A 21,521-nucleotide genomic window follows, 5' to 3' on the forward strand; every position below is an offset into this window, starting at 1 on the left:
CAGCGTCAATTAGGGAGGTACCTTTTGGGACTGTCTGCTCACTCCCTGTCTTTAGGGTTCTTTGTATGTAAGATTTTGACAAGCGCTGGTATAGGGCAAAGGGTGATGTAAAATACATTGTCTTGTGTCTTCTTTTTCAAGGACTTCAGGGAGTTAAGAGCTTGAGAGCAGTTGTTCTCAAGCTGGGTCGTTCACACTGCCTGAGATGGTTTGCCTCTTAGTCAAGTTAATAAGGACAATAACAACAACAACAATAAGATGATGATGATGTTGATGCAACTACCATTTCTCGGGCACTAATTATGATCCAGGTACCATGTTGGAGACTTCACATCCATTTATGCGCACGACAGCCTCTTGACGTAGTTTTTATTCTGTTTCAGAGCTGGAAGGAATGGGCTTTGAAGGGTTAGGTAGCCAGCCCAAGGTCACATGGTTAATATGAGCAAGGGGTGGACTGCAGCTGCCCCCTCATGCTCTGCCCTTTGCCCCTGTCCCCAGCCTCATTCCACTCCCCATGCTCCCTGCTTGGAAATCATATTAAACTACCTGAAGTGTTTTGAATTTGCCACTATGTGGGGAACCTTGACCTTACCCTGATTGTTATCTTAACCATACTGAATTATAAGTGGCTTTACCTGGCTGTCTGCTTATGTGAAAAATGTGTGCCCCTTGCAGGGGTCATGTCTTGTTGATCTAAATTTCCCTAGACTTCCTTGCCTGTGATATGCCCAATTCATATTTGTGGAGTACATGAATGAATTAAACACCTCTGTTCTTTTCTTTTCTTTTCTTTTCTTTTCTTTTCTTTTCTTTTCTTTTCTTTTCTTTTCTTTTCTTTTCTTTTCTTTTTAATGTTTATTTATTTTTATTTAAAAATTTTTTTTTTCAACGTTTATTTATTTTTGGGACAGAGAGAGAGCATGAACGGGGGAGGGGCAGAGAGAGAGGGAGACACAGAATCGGAAACAGGCTCCAGGCTCTGAGCCATCAGCCCAGAGCCCGACGCGGGGCTCGAACTCACAGACTGCGAGATCATGACCTGGCTGAAGTCAGACGCTTAACCGACTGTGCCACCCAGGCGCCCCTTTTAATGTTTATTTTTGAGAGAGGGTGTGAGTGGGGGAGGGGCAGAGAGAGAGGGAGACAGAGATCCAAAGTGGGCTCTGTGCTGTCAGCGCAAAGCCTGACGTGGGGCTCAAACCCACAAACCTTGAGATCATGACCTGAGCCAAAGTCGGACACTCATCTGACTGAGCCACCCAGGCGCCCCTCTGTTATTTTTACTATCTGACATGTTCTTCTCTTCTTTACCTGCCCAACTCCACAGGTATTTATAAGGTAATCTTAAGCATTATTTCCTCCTGGGAGCCTTCCTGGATGACCTCTGACAGCCCCTGCTCTCCCTTGCCAACCTCAGAGGAAAGAGAGGGTGAGAAACCCCTCTGTGCTGCCCTAGAGCCCACTGTCTTCACCGGTCCTTGCCACATAGTGTTTTATCTGGTCCTTAACAGGTTTCATTGTACTTGATGACGTGTTGGGTCGCTTTAATACCATCACCCCTGTATTTCTAGCATCTAATACATTGCCTGGCACAACTTTGTTGCTCAATCAATGGATGTTGGATTAATGTTACTTAGAGCTACAAAGAAGTAGAACTCTGGCATCCTTTATCTTGCTTAAATGTTGCAGTGACTGTGTGAGGTAGACTGCCATTCTTTGTTTTTGGCACATGAGGATATTGAGGCTCTGAAACTAACAGGTATTAGAGACAGGATGAGACCCCTAAGGAGGTGACTCCAAACCCTAGTCATGGTTCTCCTACTCCCGCTGCTCCTAAAACTGGTGGGTCTTTACTGGGTCGGTACTCACATATCTAAAAAGTGCTATGGAAACACACAAATACTAGAGGTATAGACTGTCCCTGATTTTAAGGGCTTAGATCTCTTTTTGGAGCCACAATCTTTTTTTTTTTTTTTTAATTTTTTTTTTCAACATTTATTTATTTTTGGGACAGAGAGAGACAGAGCATGAACGGGGGAGGGGCAGAGAGAGAGGGAGACACAGAATCGGAAACAGGCTCCAGGCTCTGAGCCATCAGCCCAGAGCCCGACGCGGGGCTCGAACTCACGGACCTCGAGATCGTGACCTGGCTGAAGTCGGACGCTTAACCGACTGCGCCACCCAGGTGCCCCTGGAGCCACAATCTTAATCCTCCCAAGGAGGTGAGAACATTTCAAGCTTGTGTATGATTAGTACCAGCTTCCATTAGGAAGAAGGAAAAAGAAGCTGCAGGCATCAGTCAGCCAACAGGCATTTGTTGAGTGTTATTTAGTATGGACACTTTGTTTGAGCACCTGCTATGCGCTATGATTTTTGCTAAACTGGAGTGTGTCTAGAAGAGGGCTATAACGAATTCTCTGCCCCTAAGGATGAAATGGTTCAGTTGCATGGAAAAACCCAGCACCTAGGAAGCCAACAAAGTATTGTTTTGTTCTAAGTTGCACTACTTATATGAGTAATGGTTGGAGGGAGAAGGAGCAGAAGAGGGAGTAGCCCATGTGGGATTGAGCAATAATGTTAACCTTTTACATTTGTAGAACCTGCGAGGTTTACAAAGCTCGTTCATAGCCCTTTGATTGTCATACGAGGTAGGTGGGGCAGGGGCGGTTGTTCCCATTTTACAGTTGAAAAGAAAAACTGAGACTCAGAGAGTTAAGTGACCTTCCCTAAGTCACCCAGAAGTTGGTGATGAGCCTGAACTCAGGTCAGATCTCTGCCTTCTTTCCATCTCCAGCACCACATACCTTTGTTGCTTGTCTGGATTAGTGTGAGAACCTAACTGATCTCATGTATGGGCTTCCCCTTCCCAATCCTGTCTCCTTCTTGGAGCTGGGATGATTTTTATTTTAAAGTTTGTTTATTTTTTGAGAGAGAGTGAGAGAGCGGGGGCGGGGGAGGGGCCGTGCAGAGAGAGGGAGAGAAAGAATCCCAAGCAGAGTCCTCACTGTCACCACAGAGCCCGATGCGGGGCTTGAACTCACGCACCGTGCGATCATGACCTGAGCTGAAATCAATAATTGGATGCTTAACTGATTGAGCCACCCAGGTTTCCCAGGAATGATTTTTGTTTTTTAATGTAATCTGATCACGGCATTCTTTTGCTCACCACATTTCAATAGCATCAGACTACTATTTGGATAGAACTCCAGGTTCTTAACAGTGTCTTCAGGTCCTGCATGGTTTGGGCTCCACCTGCTTTCCTGGTCCATCTCATGATGCTTCTCTCAGCTCCCTGCATTCCAGCCACACTCTCCTGTCCTGCCCTCAAGCATGCAGTGCTCCCTCTGGCCTCAGGACTTGTACACGCATCCTTCGTTCGTTTTTGCCTTCTGCCAACATCTCTAACCCCTCTTCATCCTTGGATTCATGCTATTCAATAATACAGTAGTCTCTAGGCACATGTGGCTATTTAAGTTTGTTAAAATAAAGAACAGTTTGAAATGCGGTTCCTTGGAAGCACTCGCCACATTTCTGATGCTCTGGAGCCATGCATGGCTCATGGCTACTGGATTGGGCAGCACAGAGACAGAACATTTCTATCACTGCAGGAAGTTCCGTTAGGATACTGCTGCACTGAATCTTAGTTCAAAAGTCAGTCCTTCCAGGAACAAGCCTTTTCTCTCAATATCCCCTCCAAACTAAGCTCTATATTACTTACTGAATGTTGTCACAATACCTTGTACTTTGCCTTCAGAGAACTTCATGTGGTTGGGGAATCATCCCCTTATGATCAATAGTAATCAAATAATAAAATCATTATATAATCAAGTAACATAAATGAGGTAAATAATCCTACATTTTTTGAATTCATATCTGTCTTAACTCCTAGATTTGATGTTTCAGGGGGGTGGGAACTGTGGTTTGCTCACCCAGGTCCCAACATCCAGTAGACTCAGGAAGTATAAGAAGAATGGATGAGTATAGAAATTGGGACCTCCCTACTGAGTGATTGAGGAAGGGTGAGGGGATGGCAGCTGAGGGACTCTGGAGAACTTTGAGAGGATCTTCAGAGCAGAAGGAATGGCATGGGCAGATGGTTTCCAATAGGAGGAAGAGGGGAGACTGCAATCCATGAGGAGGCATAGCCGTAGTAGCTGGTTCTGAGGCCAGTAGGGAGTCTTCTGGAATCATCCTGAGTGTCACATTGACCAGCTGATTGAGGATGGCTTGGAGGGAACAAAACTAAATTCAAGGATGCCTGTTAGGAGGTGGTTTCTTCTAATGAAATGCTAGAGGCTGGGATTCCTTTGAACTATAAGCTCTGGGAGGCTGGGACTATGTCTGTGTTGTTCAGCATGTATACTCCATGCTGGCACATACAGGTGTTTGATAATTTCCCTTTAATAATGAATGGCTGGGTGAGAATGTTGGCAGAGGGATAAATGGGAGTGACAAGACTGACTTTGGAAGGAAGAGCTGACAGGACTTAGTGGGGAGGAAGGAGAGGGAGGCACTTTCAGAGTTTCCCTTCTTAGAAGCAAGTTGGTGTCCCTGACATAAATGGAAGTGTTTGGTCTCCATTTCCCTACTTGGTCTTCAAGGGACAACACCACACCTAGGCCAAGATGCTGTGTAGGTCATGGTCCGGGGTTGGATTTATGCATTTTACTAGTCACTAGGGTCGATTTTGTGAAATAGAGTATTTCCAGGGCTCTTGCAGGTAACCTGCTCCCCACACAGGCTGTATCAGCCTGGTCGCTGTTCCCATCTCAGGGCCTTTGCACTGGCTCTTCTGCCTGCCTGCAACGCTTTGCCACCAGATTTCCACAAAGTTAGCTCCTCCGGTCCCTCAAGTGTCTGCTCAGACCTCATCTTCTCAGTAACTACCTTCCTCTTTTCTGTCACTCCTGATCTCCTTATCATTTTCTGGTACGCTATATGTACACTCTATGCTTTACTTGTATCAGCTGTTGTCTGTTCCTAATAAAATGTAATCTCCAAAAGAGCAAGGTTTTTTTTTTTTTTTTTTTTTTTGGTTGTTGTATCTTATTCTTCATTGTTTTCCAAATACCCAGAAGAGTGCTCAGCCTGACCCTGGAAGAGGCTTGATTATATTTGCTGACTGATTGAACGTGTGAGTAATTGAATTGTGTAGGCAACAGGGAGTGATGAGCCTCAGGGAACCAGGGATTTCATAACCCCACACACCCTCAAGGCTGACAGAGGCACTCAAATCAAGATTGAAAAGAGTACGGTACCAGCCACAAGACTCAATTGCAAGCTGCACTCTGTCTGCGAGGCCCTAGGCTTTGACCCTGGCTCCAAATAGAGCTACAGAAAAAGCCAGGTATGCCTCTGCTCCTCCAGTTCTCAGTTTGTAGGGTTTCAAAGGAACACTTGTCTCCCCACCCAGTATGGCAGAGCCTGCTGATTTAAAACACATGCAGGATTGAACTGGTTCCCACCAGCAGAACAAAGCGATGCACAATCCCTTCCCCAAATATTTGTTTGCTGCCCCATAGCTACGAGTTGACAGTTGTGAGACATGGACCAGGTTACCAAATGAAGTTGCAGAAATCTGCTTCTCTGGAAATTCTTTAGAAGAGCAATGTGCTTTCTCTCTAGCTGGGGAAATTCCCTTGATGCCAAGTCTTTGGGTGAGTTTACTGGACTGCTTTCTTCCTCCATTAATAAGAGCATTAAAAGGAATCCTCAGGTCAGCAGGTCAAGTCCCAGGGACCTTCTGGGTAGTGTAGCTCTGATAGCCATCTTTCTGGGATGGTTTAGATGGGGGTGGGGTGGGGTGGGAATAGGGTGGTCCTGCTCCTGGATCAGCATGATCATAAGGCATTTTTGTGTAAGGCTGGATGTGGCTACCTAACCAAATCAGGTTTATTTTGTTTTATTTTACTTTTATTTTTTTAACATGAAATTTATTGTCAAATGGGTTTCCATACAACACCCAGTGCTCATCCCAGCAGGTGCCCTCCTCAGTGCCCATCACCCACCTAAATCGGGTTTAAATGCATATCACAATTATCCTTCTAGTTCCTTGTGATCGATTTCTATTGTAGAGAGAAGAGGTTGAGCCTTTGTGACTGAAAGTCCATGAGTAGGATATGGTACTCCGTAGGACTTGAAAGGGGTTCATAAAATAGATTGAAGAGAATACTTTCTTTGGTTCTACTGGAAGGTTACTCCCACCATAATAATTTTAGGAAGATTTGAGTTTATTCAGTCTTTTCAATCACTCTTCCCTTGGCTTACCATTTTTATATGCGCTTACGTGACACAGAGTGTGCTATGCTTCGTACGTAACAAAGATTCCATGAATATAGTTAATAAGGCATTGAGCGGGTTTTCCATCCTACAAAGGTTTACTGGTTCCGAAGCACTTTTAACCCTGTTAACTCCTTTGGTCTTCACCTGGGAGATGACTCTTACTCTCAGGAAACTGAAGGTCAGAAAGGTGTTGCAATTAGTGTAGGCTTTCCTGATCCGAAGATGGTGGAGTTGAAACTCAAAGCTGGCTCTTTTGATACCATATCTCATATTCGTTTCTATTCCAAATCTGCCCTATGGTATTGAATTTTATTGTCTTCTGCATATTCTCACCCATGTCCCCTTTTGACTAACTGCAGTCCTGTGTGAGTTGGGCCTGCACTCTCTGGGCACAGAGGCCAGTAGGGCCTCATGGCAGGTAGAAGTTAGGGCTGAGTTATCGATTTGTTTATTGAATCCACATGAGTTCAGAGAAGATTTGAGGCAGCTGATTACTCCACTAATGGCTGCAAATTATTGTACACCATAATGCCAGATGTTAGGCTAGATGTTAAGCCAATCATACCTTATTTTGCTGAATTCTCATAACGCAATTAAGAGATGGAGGTAGGAGAGCCCAGTGGCTCAGTAGGTTAAGCTTCTGACCTCAGCTCAGGTCATGATCTCACAGTCCCTGAGTTCCAGCCCTGTGTCAGTGGGCTCTGTGCTGACAGCTCAGAGCCTGGAGCTTGCTTCAGATTCTGTGTCTGTCTCTCTCTGCCTCTCCCCTGCTCACGCTCTCTCCCTCTCAAAAATAAATAAACATTAAAAAAAAAAAAAAAAAGATGACTGTCTTTGTGCAATGAAGGAGGCTGGTTTTTTGGCTTCCTAAAGTCCTATCAACTAGTAAGTGGATGTACTCAGGCGGTCTGCACCCAACATCATTTATCTTAATCATTGCCTGAAGATTTCCAAGCCAAGTTGGAAATGCATTCCAGGAAGAAGAAGCCACGTGCCTATACATGCTATGGCGACTTGACCCAGCAAGTCAGGAGAGGGATTGGAATGGCTGGAATTGTGTGACTCACACTCAGTCACATGGCCAGAGTGGCAGAACTAGGGTCTGAAACCAGGACTTTGTGACTCGCCACGCGGCCATGCTGGACAGGGTTTGGTCCACTCTTGTAAGTGTAGATCAATCAGTGTCCTGAAGGCATGCAGGGCATTCAGCTCCTGCTGTGTGGCAAAGTTATTGCCACCAGTCACAGATGGGTCACTCACTAGCAAATGTTCTCCCCCAGGATACTAAATTATAAGTCTAGGGTTCTAAAACAGGGGAAGGGAAGAATTGTGTATTTTAAATGGGGATGGACACTTTTGAGTTGACTTTTGTGGGATTTACAAGGCTATCATCGTGTTTTAAGATAATGGGAAACCATGATTATGGTCAGTCATGCCTTTTCACAAAAGGAAACTGTATGGGGCGCCTGGGTAGCTCAGTCAGTTAAGCGTCTGACTTCGGCTCAGGTCACGATCTCGCGGTCCGTGAGTTCGAGCCCCGCGTCAGGCTCTGGGCTGATGGCTCAGAGCCTGGAGCCTGCTTCGGATTCTGTGTCTCCCTCCCTCTCTGCCCCCCCCCCCCCCCCGTTCATGCTCTGTCTCTCTCTGTCTCAAAAATAAATAAACGTCAAAAAAGGAAACTGTAGAAATAAAAATAAGAAATAGAAATAATAAATCTATTAGTTTATAACTTTAAAAATTATATAACAAAGTGAAAAATCTGTCTCCTCCAACTGTAGTTTCTGCTCTCAAAGGCAGTCACTGCTAACAGTTTGTTGTATACAAATTGGTCCCTGGCTTATGATTTTTTCACACTATGGTGGTACCAAAGTGGTAGGCATTCCATGGAAACTGTACTTTGAATTTTGAGTTTCGATTTTTCCTGGGCTAACCATACATGGTATGATTCTCTCTCATGACGCTGGGCAGTGGGCCCTGCAGTTATGAGGGTAAAGAACTAATACACTTCATACCATTCTGTACCCATACAGCTGTTCTGTTTTTCATTTCCAGTACAGCATTCAATAAACTACATGAGATATTTAACACTTTAGTGTAAAATAGGCTTTGTGGTTGGTGATTGTGCCCAACTGTAGGCTAATACAAGTGTTCTGAGTACATTTAAGGTAGGCTAAGCAAAGCTATGCTGTTTGATCAGTCAAGCGTATTAAATGTATTTTTGACTTAGACTATTTTCAACTGAGGGTGAGTTTTTCTGATGTAACCACATCCTAAGTGGAGGAAGATCTATATACATTTGACCTTATTTAGCACATATCATGGATATCTTTCCATTTCATCTTTAGCTCAACCTTTTAAAAATATTTAATGGCTTGAAGTATAATTTACATACCATGATGTCCATCCATTTAAAATATATAATTCAGTGATATTGAATTTGCACATTCATACAGTTATCACTTTAATCCCATTTTTGGACACTTCTGCTACTTCAAAGAAATTTCTCTGGGGCTGTTTGTAGTCAGTCCCTAGTTCCGTTCATAGATAGCTGTTTATCTGCGTTCTATCTTAATAGCTATTCTTCTTTAGAAATTTCATATAAATGGAATCCTACAATGTGGATTTTTTTTTTGGCGTGACTTCTTTCATTTAGCATAATGTTTTTAAGGTTCATCTATGTTGTCGTACTTTCTTGCATTTTATGGATATGCCACACTGTTTAATCATCTGATTAAATTCGTTTCCAGTTTGGGGATATTATGAATGATGCTACTATGAATATTTACATATAAGTGTTTATATTGACATACACTTTTTAATTTTTTACTTTTTTATATTAAATATAATTTATTTTCAAGTTGGTTTTCATTCGACGCCCAGTGCTCATCCCAACAGGTGCCCTCCTCAATACCTAAGAAATAAAATTGCTAGGTTGTGTGGTAAGTTAATGTTTAAAAAACTGCCAAACTTCTTTCCTAAAGTGGCTTTATTTTACATTTCCACCAGTGATGTATGAGACTTCCTCTTTCTCCAGGATTTTCTAACATTTGGTATCATCAGTCTTCTCCGATTGTGATTTTAGTTCTCATTTTCCTAATGACTGATGATGTTGGGCATTTTCCATGTACTTTTTGGGCATTTGTTTGTCTTCTTTGGTGATGTGTATATTTAAATCTTTAGCCCTTGGGTTGTTTGTTCTCATTATTTGAGTTATAAGAGTTTTTTATTCTATATATAGGTCTATTATCAGATATATGAATTGCAAGTATTTAATCTGTAGCTTATCTTTTCATTTTCTTATGGTTTTATTTGAAGAACAAAATTTAAAAATTTTGATGAAGTCACATTTATCCATTTTTTTTCTTTAGGAGTCTTGCATTTTCAATTTTTTTTATTGTTTATTCATTTTTGAGAGAGACAGAGACAATGTGAGTGGGTTAGGGGCAGAGAGAGGGGGAGATACAGAATCTGAAGCAGGCTTCAGGCTCCAGGCTTTCAGTACAGAGCCTGACGTGGGGCTCGAACTCACGAGCCGTGAGATTGTGACCTGAGCCGAAGTTGGACACTCAACTGACTGAGCCAACCAGGCACTCCTAGGAGTCTTGCTTTTAAAAATTCTTTGTCTAAGTCATGTCACAAAGATTTTCCTCTACAAGTTTTATAGTTTTCATTCTTATATTTGGGGACATGACACATTTTGAATTAATTTTTTTGTGCATATGAGGTGCAAGTCTAGACGTTTGTTTTTTTCTTGCATGTGGACATTTAGTTGTTCTTGCCCCATTGTCAAACAGACTGTCCTTTCCCCATTGAATTAATTGTCTTGGTACCTTTATAAAACTAATTGACCATAAATGTTTGGGCTTATTTCTTATATTTCTCTTCTCTTCCATTGCATCTATAAATTTAACCCATGCCAGTGCCACACTGATTTAGTAATGATAGTTTATAGTAAGTTGAAGTCAGGAAGCTTAAGGTCTGTCCAATTTTGTTCTTTTAAAGTTTTTTGAAGTTTTTTTTAATGCTTATTGATTTTTGAGAGAGAGAGACAGACATCATGGGCAGGTGAAGGGCAGAGAGAGAGAGAGAGAGGAGACACAGAATCTGAAGCAGGCTCTAGGCTCTGAGCTGTCAGTACAGAGTGTGGCATGGGGCTTGAACCCACAAACTGTGAGATCATGACCTGAGCCAAAATTGGAGGCTTAATCAACTGAGCCACCCAGGTGCCGCTTGTTCTTTTAAAAAATGCTTAGGCTCTTCTATATTTCTTATATTTCTACATAAATGTTAAGAGCAGCTTGTCAATTTGTAAACAACAACAACAAAAAAACACCCCCAAAACCAAAACCTCCTGAAATTTTTATTGAGATTCTATAGAATCTGTAGATTAATTTTGAGGACATTGCCATTTTAACAATGTTGAATTTTTCATTTCATGAATATGGCATATTTCTCTGATTTGTAGTTTTTTTGATAGCAATGTTTAGTAGTTATCAGGGAATAGATTTTGAATTTCTTTTGATAAATTCATTCCTGAGTGTTTTTTTTTAATGTTATTTGGAATGGAATTATTTCCTTAATTTCAATTTTGATATGTTATTTGCTAGCATACAGAAATACAATTAATTTTAATATGTTAACCTTATATCCTTTGATCTTACTAAACTTGCTTATTATTCTAGTAGCTTTTTTTTTTTTTCTTTTGGTCGATCCCTTAGAATTTTCTGCATATGAGATGATGTTTTCTGCAAAAAAAAGATACTTTAACTTATTTCTTTCCAATCTGTGTGCTTTAAATTTCTTTCTTGCCTTATTGCATTGGCTGGAACCACTAGTTACAGGTTGAATAGAAGTGGTGCAAGGGACATTTTTCTTTGTTCATAATAGGAGGGAATCATTTCATTTTATCATGAAGTAAAATGTTAACTATAGGTTTTTGTAGATGCTCTTTATCTGGCTGTAGAAGTTCACTTGCCTCTGGGTTTATGGATTGTTTTGTTTTTCTCTTTCCTCTTCTTTTAAGATGATCATTTGGTATTTGTGCTTTATTCTAGTAATATATGTACTACATTAATTGATTTATGGATATTAAATTACCATTTTGTTCCTGGGATAGCTCCAGATGATCATAGTTTATAATGCTTGCTTTGTAGTTAGTATTTTGTTAAGGATTTTTACACTTACTTTCATGGCAGATACTGGTCTGTGGTGTTCTGTTCTTTTGATGTCTTTTTATGGCTTTAGTATGAGAATAATTCTGGCCATGTAGAATTTGTTTAAAAATATTCCCTCCTTCATTATATCCTAAACAAGTTTGTATAAGAATGGTATTGTTTCTTCCTTGAATGTTTAACAGAATTTCCCAGTGGAGCCATTTTAGTTCTAGAGTTTCTTGTTTTGTTTTATTTTGTATTTGTGGGAATGTTTTAAGTATAATTTTGATTTTTCAAGAACAAATCCTTCTCAAAAATTAAATGCTTTGATTTTTCAGGAATAAATAAATGTTGCTTTATTCAAGTTTCATAGCCTCCAAACGGTTGTTTTTGATGATTTTGTCCAGCTTGATACTTTTATTTTGCAAAGAGGATTTGCCAACCTCTACAAAGTACCACACTCAGAAGTTACTTCTCTACCTGTTTTTAGTGGGTGTAGAATATTCCATTTTGCAAATGTACCATAATTTAATGGGAAATAGTTTCTCTAAATTTTAAATATATTCTTAAGCAGTGCTACAGTTAACTTTCATCCACATATAACTTTACTTATGCTAATAATTCACTAAAGTAAGTTCCTAGAAGTGGGTTGGCTGGGTCAAAAGTTATGCTTTTTTTTTTTTTAATGTTTATTTATTTTTGGGAGAGAGAGAGCAAGTGAGAGAGCAAGCGCGCGAGCAGGGGAGGGGCAGAGAAAGAGGGAGACACAGAATCTGAAGCAAGCTCCAGGCTCCGAGCTGTCAGTACAGAGCCCAATGTGGGGCTTGAATCCATGAACTGTGGGATCTTGAGCTGAGCTGAAGTCGGAAGCTTAACCTACTCAGCCACCCAGACACCCTTCATGTTTTTAATTTTAATAAATACGGTGAAATTCTTGTTATGCCCAGAATTTGTGATCCCCGAAGACCACTAGGGAGCCGAGTCCGATGCAAAAGCAAAAGAGCCTTTATTCAAGCTAGCTCGAGCTTAATCCCCTACCTGCACCGACGCAGCGGTGAGATACCGGGGAGAGAGAGCGAGTTTCAAAAGCAGAAAGGTTTTATAGGGGTCTAGGGGCAGTTGGTGAGGTAACAGCTGTGGCCTCAGCCGATTGGCTGGGGAAGGGTCGGAGTCCTGTTACGCAGGTCGCTGGGCGTGTTTTGATTAGGAAGTTTGAACGGGTGAGCGGGAGGTTACTCAAGGGGAGGAGGCGCGGTCTGAGGTTTCTGAGATTTTCCCGGAAAAGGGGTCATGTTGGGGACATAGTCATTCAAGGTGGAGGACACAGAACAAGATGGAGTGGGCCGGCGTAGGCCCGCGCTTTCATTCTCAAATTTATACTAAATTATTACACTGTTAGAATAATGTAATAGAAGGTCTCCTTCTCCCTAGTTGCCATTACTGTCCACTGTTAGTCTTATACATAATTGCCAGTGTGAAAAGCAAAGATTAGTGTGTTTTTATTTGTATTAATTTAATTTATTTATTTAAATGGAGTTGGGAATCTTTTTATATGCTCTTTGACTATTTTTATTTTATGAAGTGACTTGCCATGTCCTTTGCTTTATTTCCAATTAGATTGGTTGTCTTTGTCTTACTAACTTACAGGATCTTCTGTTATTTTAATTATATTGAACTTTTATCTATTTTCTGTCGTAAGTATTTTTTCTGTTTAGTCATATTTGTTTTAGTCATAACTGTTTTCAGTCTTTTAAAAGCCTGCCTTGTAATTTATGTTTCTGTTTATTTGTTTTAAAACAGAAAGTTGTACAAGGGATCGATGTAAACCGAATCCGAGGGCTTGGGTTTGATGCTACATGTTCTCTGGTTGTTCTGGATAAGCAGTTTCGTCCTTTACCAGTAAACCATGAAGGTAGGACCGTCTGCCTCTCTTTCCCTAATGGTGGGAGACTGGTTGGGCCCCAGGTGGAACATGAAGTCAGGTGTCTCTTATTGCCAAGGATGAGGTTTAGAGATGGCACACTGAGGCCAGAATCATGTCCCGGAGGTTACGAGCTTCGAGAACAGTTGGTAGGAGTGGTGACATAGGGGCTGGTTTAGGGAGAGACTTGGTTCACTAGTGCGTAAGAGCCACAGTGGGGAGCTCACTGAAGGAAGGACATGGGGTCGTTAGCTCCGAGTGAGCAGCCCTTGAAACAGGCGAGTGGTCTGGGTGTTTTCTGGGAAGGGAGTGTCCATGCCTGCACTTCCTTTGTGTATGAGGCCCCTGTGGCGCCTTCATTTGAGTAGGTGAGCCAAATCCATTTCAAGGAAGTAGAATTGGGCAGACAGGACCACACGTCACACACAAGCAGGAAACAGACTGGCTGCTCTATTTTCAGTACTCAGACCAAAGGCATTCCTACTTAATGGTGCTGTCTTAGCAGAGACTTGTGAGTACAGTGGTGAGCTGTTTCAATTGTATGTTCCACTTAGGTCCACCATCGGAAATTTTTCATGGGTCGAGATCCATCCCTCTTGGGAGAATTTAGCCAGTAGTGCTAGCATTCAGGTTGCAACCCAAAAGTCTATGGTAGGCAGGTAATGACAATGAGTAAAGTGGGCCAGGTTTGAGAACAACCAATAGCACATCTGTGGAGATGAATTGCAACTGATATTTAACCTTGAATGAGCAGAAGACATTTGGGAGTGGTGGAGGCCACAGAGAACTAGAAATTGCGTGTTCCATCTAAGGAGTGTGGTTCTAGGCATCATGGGTTGGTTGTTGCCAAGGCAGCGATTGCAGATGCGTTTTGGGAAAGATTGTGTCTGAGAACCTTCAGCAGCAGACACTGCCGTAGTAGCAGTGCCTTTCTTATCAGATGGCCGTGGACACTAGGGCACACTGGGACACCCTGGAATTGGGGTCAGGAAGGCCCCAGATCATAGCTCACCCGATGCTAGGCCATGACACCTCGAGCGAGTCACTTTGCCTCTGTATTTTCTGAAAAAATTGGAAGAATGAGCCATAGCTTTGCTGTGAGGATGGAGAGCCTGACATTGAATGCTCAGAAATATTTGTTCCACCCGATTATGAATTCCTAAAAAGAGACTGTGCCACACTCACTTTTATGGACCTAATGCATAGAACAGTGACTTTCATAAATTCCATGTGCTGGAAAAAGTTTGCAAGCGGATGAATTGTTAGAGCACAGTGGTAATGATGCCCATCTTTACACACACACACACACACACACACACACACACACACACACACACACTTTCCTCCCTTTTTGTCACCTTTATTAGCACCTCCCACGTACCAACCCCTGTCTTATTAAGTGTTGTGGTATCAGAGATGATTATGAATGTTCCTTGATCTCAGTGGCTGATCACTGGCTCACCTGGCATCGTTCTGGCCCAAGAGTGCGGGACAGCCTCAATCCGGGCCAGTTTAGAAAGCACAAACCAAAGGAACGGGGCTGGACTAACAGACCTCAGTTCAGCAGCAGCAAGAACTCCATTTATGAGATATGGGCAGCCATGGAGCTGGCCACTTTGGGAGGCTGTCAGCGCTTCCTTGATTGGCTTAAGTAGCGATGAAGTGATAGTCTCTCAGGGATACTGTTGGATGAGTTCACATTTGGGGTGGGACTTGAGCTGTTAACAACCCTAGGTTTCAAGGACGCTATACCTCTGGTCTGCTAACATACATGGTTTTTAATTCAGGCCATATATTACAATCAACCCGGGATCTTTCAAAATTTCCCATTCGTGAGCCTTACCCTCAAGATTTGTATTCAGTGGGCTTGTGGTGAGGCAAGGGCATCAACGTTTTTAAAGTTTCCTCCATGCTCTGATATGTGGAGAATCCCTGGTGCAGCTGAATGGAAGCTGAAATACTAGGAATAAGAGCACTTGTTGTGGAAGAAGAGAGTTCCTTGTTAAACCTGCTAACATATGTACCCTCTCCGGGTGCCGTCTTTTTTCTTATTGTAGGTGGAATTGTCTCCTGTTAACAGACCTTCTGTTAAAAGGGTAGCTAGCTTGCAGCCCTAATGATAAGTGTTGAAATAATTTTATTTCACCAAAAAGGTTAAAATGTACCTGTTCATCAAATGCGTCCAGCTGCCGGTACCCCTTACCAGTTTCTTGCCTTTCAACAGGTTCTCTTAAGGTTAGATTTTATCTGAAATGGATTATCCTGTCCTAGAAAATGACATTTGAATTATAAAGGTGATTCACAGGTTGTTTTAAAGACTTCTTAGGCCTGCATGGCAGTGACCAACTCTTGATTGGCTGAGTGGAGTGATTGTGGGGAGCAGACAGTGGGGTCAGGAAATGAACCATCACCATTAAAGCCAAACCCACAAAACTGGCAAAAATCTAAAGGTGGTAACAACAACAAAAGCCTAAGTAAATTAAGTACAATAGTTTAAGAACACTACTCATTACTACATGATAAGATATTCTCATTTTAGCCTTGTCTTGCTTGATCTTCTTTCCTTTTTTTTTTTTTAAATGTTTATTTATTTTTTGAGACAGAGAGACAGTATGAGCAGGGGAGGGGCAGAGAGAGAAGGAGACCTAGAATCTGAAGCAGGCTCCAGGCTCTGAGCTGTCAGCACAGAGCCTGATGCGGGGCTCCAACTCACAAACTGAGACCATGACCTGAGCCAAAGTTGGATGCTTAACCAACTGAGCCACCCAGGCGCCCCGATCTTCTTTCCTTCGAAGGTCAGACAGCCCCCCAGTTGGACTGTGCTACCACTGCTGTGTGCTCCCTACTCTGCAGGCTCCCCCTAAACTCAGAGCACAACTTTGGTTGGGTCATCGCAGCCACAGGAGCTCTTGGGAGCAAGAAGAAACGCGGGTGAAAATTCAGGATCGGGGAGGGAGTTACCACTTAGGCTACTCTGCAAGAGAAACCTAATATTTAGATGTTTTTGCTATTTCATAGTAATTTTCCTCGAGTGTGCTTGGCACACCTCCTGTGAGGTGTTCAGAATATTGAGTGGATGAACACATGGATGAATGATCTCCCTGTCGGTAAACTGACTGTATAACCCAAATTCTGCCCTAGCAATTGCTCCCAGTTCTCTCCAAACATGACACATGGTTAGGTCTGTGCTTTGTTTCATGTGCTGACTCTATTGTGTAGGCCTCCTCGCTCCCCCTCTCTTCACCTGGCTAACTGGCGGCCAGCCCTTTTCAGAACTATGTGAAAGCTTTCCTGCCTCTTGGCAGCCCCCTGTGTGGCCTTGGGCTCGGCTCTCCACGGCCTTCTCTGTGCTCCTGCTCCTCTGGGCTGCCCGCCCCACTGTGTTTGGGCTGTCAACGCTGGATACTCTTTTCTTTTTTTTTTTCCTCAATCCGGCCACCTGCTCCCGACAGGCAGGACTGCGGCATGTTCTCGGTATCCCAGCACCTGTCACTGTGCCCGGTGTGTGTAGATGCTCAGTGAAAGGTTAAAAGAGCTGTCATTGGAATCATTGATTTGTGATTTTTAAAAATATTTATTTAATTTGAGAGAGAGAGAGAGAGCGAGAGCGCAAGCGTGTGCGCAAGCAGGGCAGGGGCAGAGAGAGAGAGGGAAAGAGAGAATCCTAAGCAGGCTCCGCACTGTCAGCATGGAGCCCGACGCGGGCTTGATCCACGAACCTGAGCTGAAACAGGTTAACTTACTGAGCCACCCAGGTGCCCCCATTGTGATTTTCTAGAAGAACTGACAAGATGAACTTCTTCTTTGGTGTCCACAATGCAACTTATTAATTAATAATCATCGTATATATATGATCTAATTGATTCTCACAATTTGAGGGTGTCGTTCTGTGTTGTAAGATCCTCTTCTTTTAGAGGCAGTAGTAACTGATGGGTCTGTCATTCCAATTGAAAGTTTAGCAGCGGATACATTTATACAGTATTTAAAAAGCAGTGCTCACATTGTCCCCATTTTACACCCCCCCCATGCGTGCGTGCGTGTGTGCCTGCACACGCACATTCTGACTCTTTGATGGTTCTGGGATGGGACTTGGACATCAGTATTTTTTTCTGAAGTTTATTCATTTATTTTGAGAGAGAGACAGTGTGAATGGGGGAGGGGCAGAGAGAGGGAGACAGAGAATCCCAAGCAGGCTCCTCAACGTCAGTGTGGATAGAGCCCGACATGGGGCTTGAACCCACAAGACCGTGAGATCATGCCTGACCCGAGCCGAAACCGAGAGTCGGATGCTTAACTGACTGAGCCAACCAGGCCCCCCCTGGACATCAGTGGTTTTAAAGCTGTCCCAGGTGGTTCTAATGTGCAGTGAGGGTTGAGAACCGAAGCTTTAGGTAGTGATGTTATACAGTATAATCACTCACCTATTTAAAAACAAATCTTAGGGGCACCTGGGTGGCTCAGTCGGTTTAGCGTCCGACTTCGGCTCAGGTCATGATCTCACGGTCTGTGAGTTCGGGCCCTGCGTCGGGCTCTGTGCTGACAGCTCAGAGCCTGGAGCCTGTTTCAGATTCTGTGTCTTCCTCTCTCTCTGACCCTCCCCCGTTCATGCTCTGTCTCTCTCTGTCTCAAAAATAAATAAACATTAAAAAAAAAATTAAAAACAAATCTTAGATGTAGCTCTGGAAGGTCTCATGTACTTTCTCTTAATTTCAAAGTATTACTGTTGTTTGAGGAGCTTTTGTGGGACCTGAACCTTCTCCAGGCAGGCAAAGCAGAGACTGAATCCTTGCCTCATCACGGTGATGATGACCTGGTTTAGATATTTTCCTAGGTGGGCATTTTTTCTTTCAGTTTTAAAGATTTTTCTTCAGAGATACAGCAACATAAGGAAAATAAAATTCACAGCCTTCTGTGTCCCCACTACTGAGGATAAGCCGATGGAAATTTGCCATGTCTGCCACAGACTTTTTTTCTATTTTGAAAGAGAGAGAGGGTGGAGGGGGGGTGGAGAGGCAGAGGGTGAGGGAGACACAGAATCTGAAGCAGGATCCAGGCTCTGAGCTGTGAGCCCAGAGCCTGACTCAGGGCTTGAACCCATGAACCTTGGGATCATGACCTGAGCGAAGTCGGACACTTAACTGACTGAGCCACCCAGGAGCCTCTGCTAGACTTTTTCTTAAAGGAGGAACTCCTTGAATCTTCAGCCCACGCCTTTCCCCTCTGCATGGCAGGTGACCATGCTGCTGTTGACGTTCCCAAACACATTGTTTCTGTGTTTTCACCACATACGTGTATGCCCTCAGCAACAAGCAGTATATATGGTGTTTAAAAATATCCCAGCTGGTATCGTTATTCATGTTGATAGGCATAGCTTGAGTTTAAATTTGTTTCACGAATTTATTTATCCGTTCCCTGCACAGATCCATTTCAAAGCATGCTATATGCTTTTCCAAGCTGTGAGATAGTAGGCAGGTCGTAAATCTCGGAGTCAGCGTGTCATGGAAAATGACCTGGATCAGAGAGTTGTTATGAGGATTAAATGAGACGATGTGTATAACATGTTTAGCACAGGGCTTGGGGGACACACGCACAAACACACACACACAGAGCTTTATAAATATTTGCTATTAGCAAAGATACATCATTGCTGCAGTTCTCCCGTTAAAGAATGTGTGAAGTGCCTGGTTCGGTTACTGTTGGGTCCCCCTTTATCTTTCCCTTTTACTATCTCCCAGTTTGTTCATTGCTGATCTCTGCGTCTTGCCATCTGAGGCAGTGGAAGACTGTAAAAAGAGTATTGGCTTGCCCGTTAGTACCCGATGAATTGACGGAGGCCGTGGAAGGGAGAAAGGGGCAGTTAGCTCCCGTGTGCGCTGCAGGATGGTAGAGGTCAGATGTGAGGGGCATGCCTATGCTGTTTTTCTAACTGGCTTTAAATTCTGTTTCTTATTTCTTTTTCTCTTTAGAGCCTACTACGTGATAGTTACTTGCCTTTATGCGTGGTATCTTGTTCAGTGAATGAAAAATCCCGGTTAATCCTTATATGCTATTAAGTGTGGTTATCCCTGTTTTATAGATGATGATACTTAGGCTAAGAAAACTTTAATGACTTTTTCAGTGTATCTATGCCTGTAACTGAACTAGTGAGCACTCCCCATTAGGTCTGCCTGATCCCCAAACAAAAAAATTCCAGTGTTTCCCACTCCACCAAAGCATCTGAGAGGAAGTAAACACCTAAGTTAATTAATTTTCATTAAAGTGACTAGGAGAAGTGGGAATATAAGCAGATAAAAGCCATTATATGGATGTGGTCTGTTTGTTATGCTGGATGTATTATTCCGTTGAAGTGCTTGTCCATTTTTAACGGAGACAGATCTTAAAAAGCCAAAGATTGTTTTAGGCTTACTTCATAGCTCTTTTCCTAAGGTTAAACCCAGGGAACTTTTTCTGGAACAGAAGGGGTAGGAATAGGAAAGGTGGGGAAGAAGTTGGGAGCGAATCAGTGAGAATCTAATTAATTGGTAGATCTTGACTGTTAGTGTAGACATTTAACCCCGGGGGCTGCATTGTAAAGGACACCTCACCGGAAGGGACATCCAAGTTTAGGGTGGAGTGTACTAATTCGTGATGGTGGTGGCCCATTCACTTGCTGCCATCTACGTAGGAAGTTGTCGTACTTGTGCAGCTGTGTGCCCTTGGGACTGTGGAAGTGCCTCGTTGAATTAGAAGGCTAAGTATGTGCATATGCCCTCATCTCCCTTGTTTCTGCTAGGGGATTCCCACCGAAACATCATCATGTGGCTGGACCACCGGGCGGTCAGTCAGGTCCACAGGATCAACGAAACCAAGCACGGCGTCCTGCAGTGTGTTGGGGGCGTGATGTCAGTGGAAATGCAAGCCCCGAAGCTTCTGTGGCTGAAAGAGGTGAGCACATAGGGTGGAGAGAGGACACTAATTACGGCCAAGGATTTCACTTATCGTGGATCTGCCTGTACCAGGCACCATGCTGAAGTGTGTTGCTTTTGATTTTTCCCAGCAGCTCTCTGAGGGAGGTTGATCCCAATTTGTTGATTCAATTGCAGCTAAATCTTTCCTGTTTTTAGGTGCTAACCTTATGTAGGCATGGTAATAAGTATTTGGCAGATTGTCTCTTTGAATCCTAGCAGCAACCTTATGAAAGTAGAGGTTGTCTCTTTTTTGGGTGGGGTGGGGGGGGCGAAGGTTGTCTGTAGACAAGAAAACTAAAGCTAATAGAGATGAACCAACTCCCTCGAAAGTGACCTAAGTATGTGGCAGAGCCAGGGGTGGAAGCTGACCCCAAAATCAGTTCTCTTAATATCCAGGATTCTCCCAGAGTTCGGGAAGGCTGCTGATTCTCGTTCCGGATAGAAAGTGGCAGAGCTGGGATTGAAGTCCAGATCTTCTGACCAGAATCTTCTTTCTCTGTGCACTTTTATCTGAGGATTAATCTGGCCTTGGTGGCAGGTTAGGATACTCCTTTCTCATGTCACCTGAACCTGAGTTTCCATGTCCTTGTGTGATACGGTGATCTCCGGGCAGAGCACTTGCAGGTGGTTCCTGTTTCCAGATGTTCAGATCCTTTATGAAGTGTGGAGAATGGTGATGTCAGCTTAATGGTTCCCGGTAGAGAGGGATGTGGGAGACAGTTCAAGTCCTTTGGGAACCTCGGACTTGAAGGTCCCTAGGTGGTCTGGTGAGGAGAGTATCCGTCTAATGAGTAAGACCTGGTGTGATTCATATACTGGCTCTGGGGTTTCAGGTGGTCTCAGTCTTTGATGACTCAAAATGTAAATGGGGCTTGAGGGGAGTGTAAGGGTGCTGAGAATGTGTCCTTGGATTGCCACAGTGGGCAGAAGAGAGAGAAGCAAAGAGGGAATCTGTAATCAAGGTGGGTTTGGCTTGTTATCTGTTTAGTATATGGAGTTGTTTTGTAACCTTTAATTTGCAAAAACGGCTTCTGTATTTACTAAGAGTTTGAAAACACACTACGTTGTAGAAGCCAGGAGTTTTTGACTCCACTGACCATCACCTTGTGTAACTTTGAGCAAATCAGTTCGCATCCCAGGCCTCGCTTTTTTTTTTTAAGTTTATTTTTGAGAGAGAGAGAGCTGGGGAGATGCATTGAGAGTGGGGGACACAGG

At 43.1% G+C, this 21,521-nt stretch overlaps 1 protein-coding gene across 16 annotated transcripts in view; it reads left to right on the top strand.

Annotated features, from left to right (window-relative positions):
• FGGY (FGGY carbohydrate kinase domain containing) overlaps positions 1–21,521 on the top strand; it is a 418,575-nt gene that overhangs the window by 24,894 nt on the left and 372,160 nt on the right. For 11 of the 16 annotated variants that reach the window (XM_011284961.3, XM_045035922.1, XM_045035926.1 and 8 more), the window contains 2 exons: positions 13,239–13,350; positions 20,132–20,283. The exons of 1 other annotated variant lie outside the window; for it this stretch is intronic. In XM_011284961.3, coding sequence (XP_011283263.1) covers positions 13,239–13,350; positions 20,132–20,283 — 264 coding nt within the window. Of the gene's footprint in view, positions 1–12,729; positions 12,753–13,238; positions 13,351–20,131; positions 20,284–21,521 lie in introns of those variants that run through there. 4 more of the 16 variants (XM_011284966.4, XM_019837120.3, XM_023258764.2 and 1 more) reach the window with 3 other exon arrangements.

The sequence above is a fragment of the Felis catus genome, chromosome C1 (assembly GCF_018350175.1).
Source record: "Felis catus isolate Fca126 chromosome C1, F.catus_Fca126_mat1.0, whole genome shotgun sequence".
Classification (NCBI taxonomy): Eukaryota; Metazoa; Chordata; class Mammalia; order Carnivora; family Felidae; genus Felis; species Felis catus.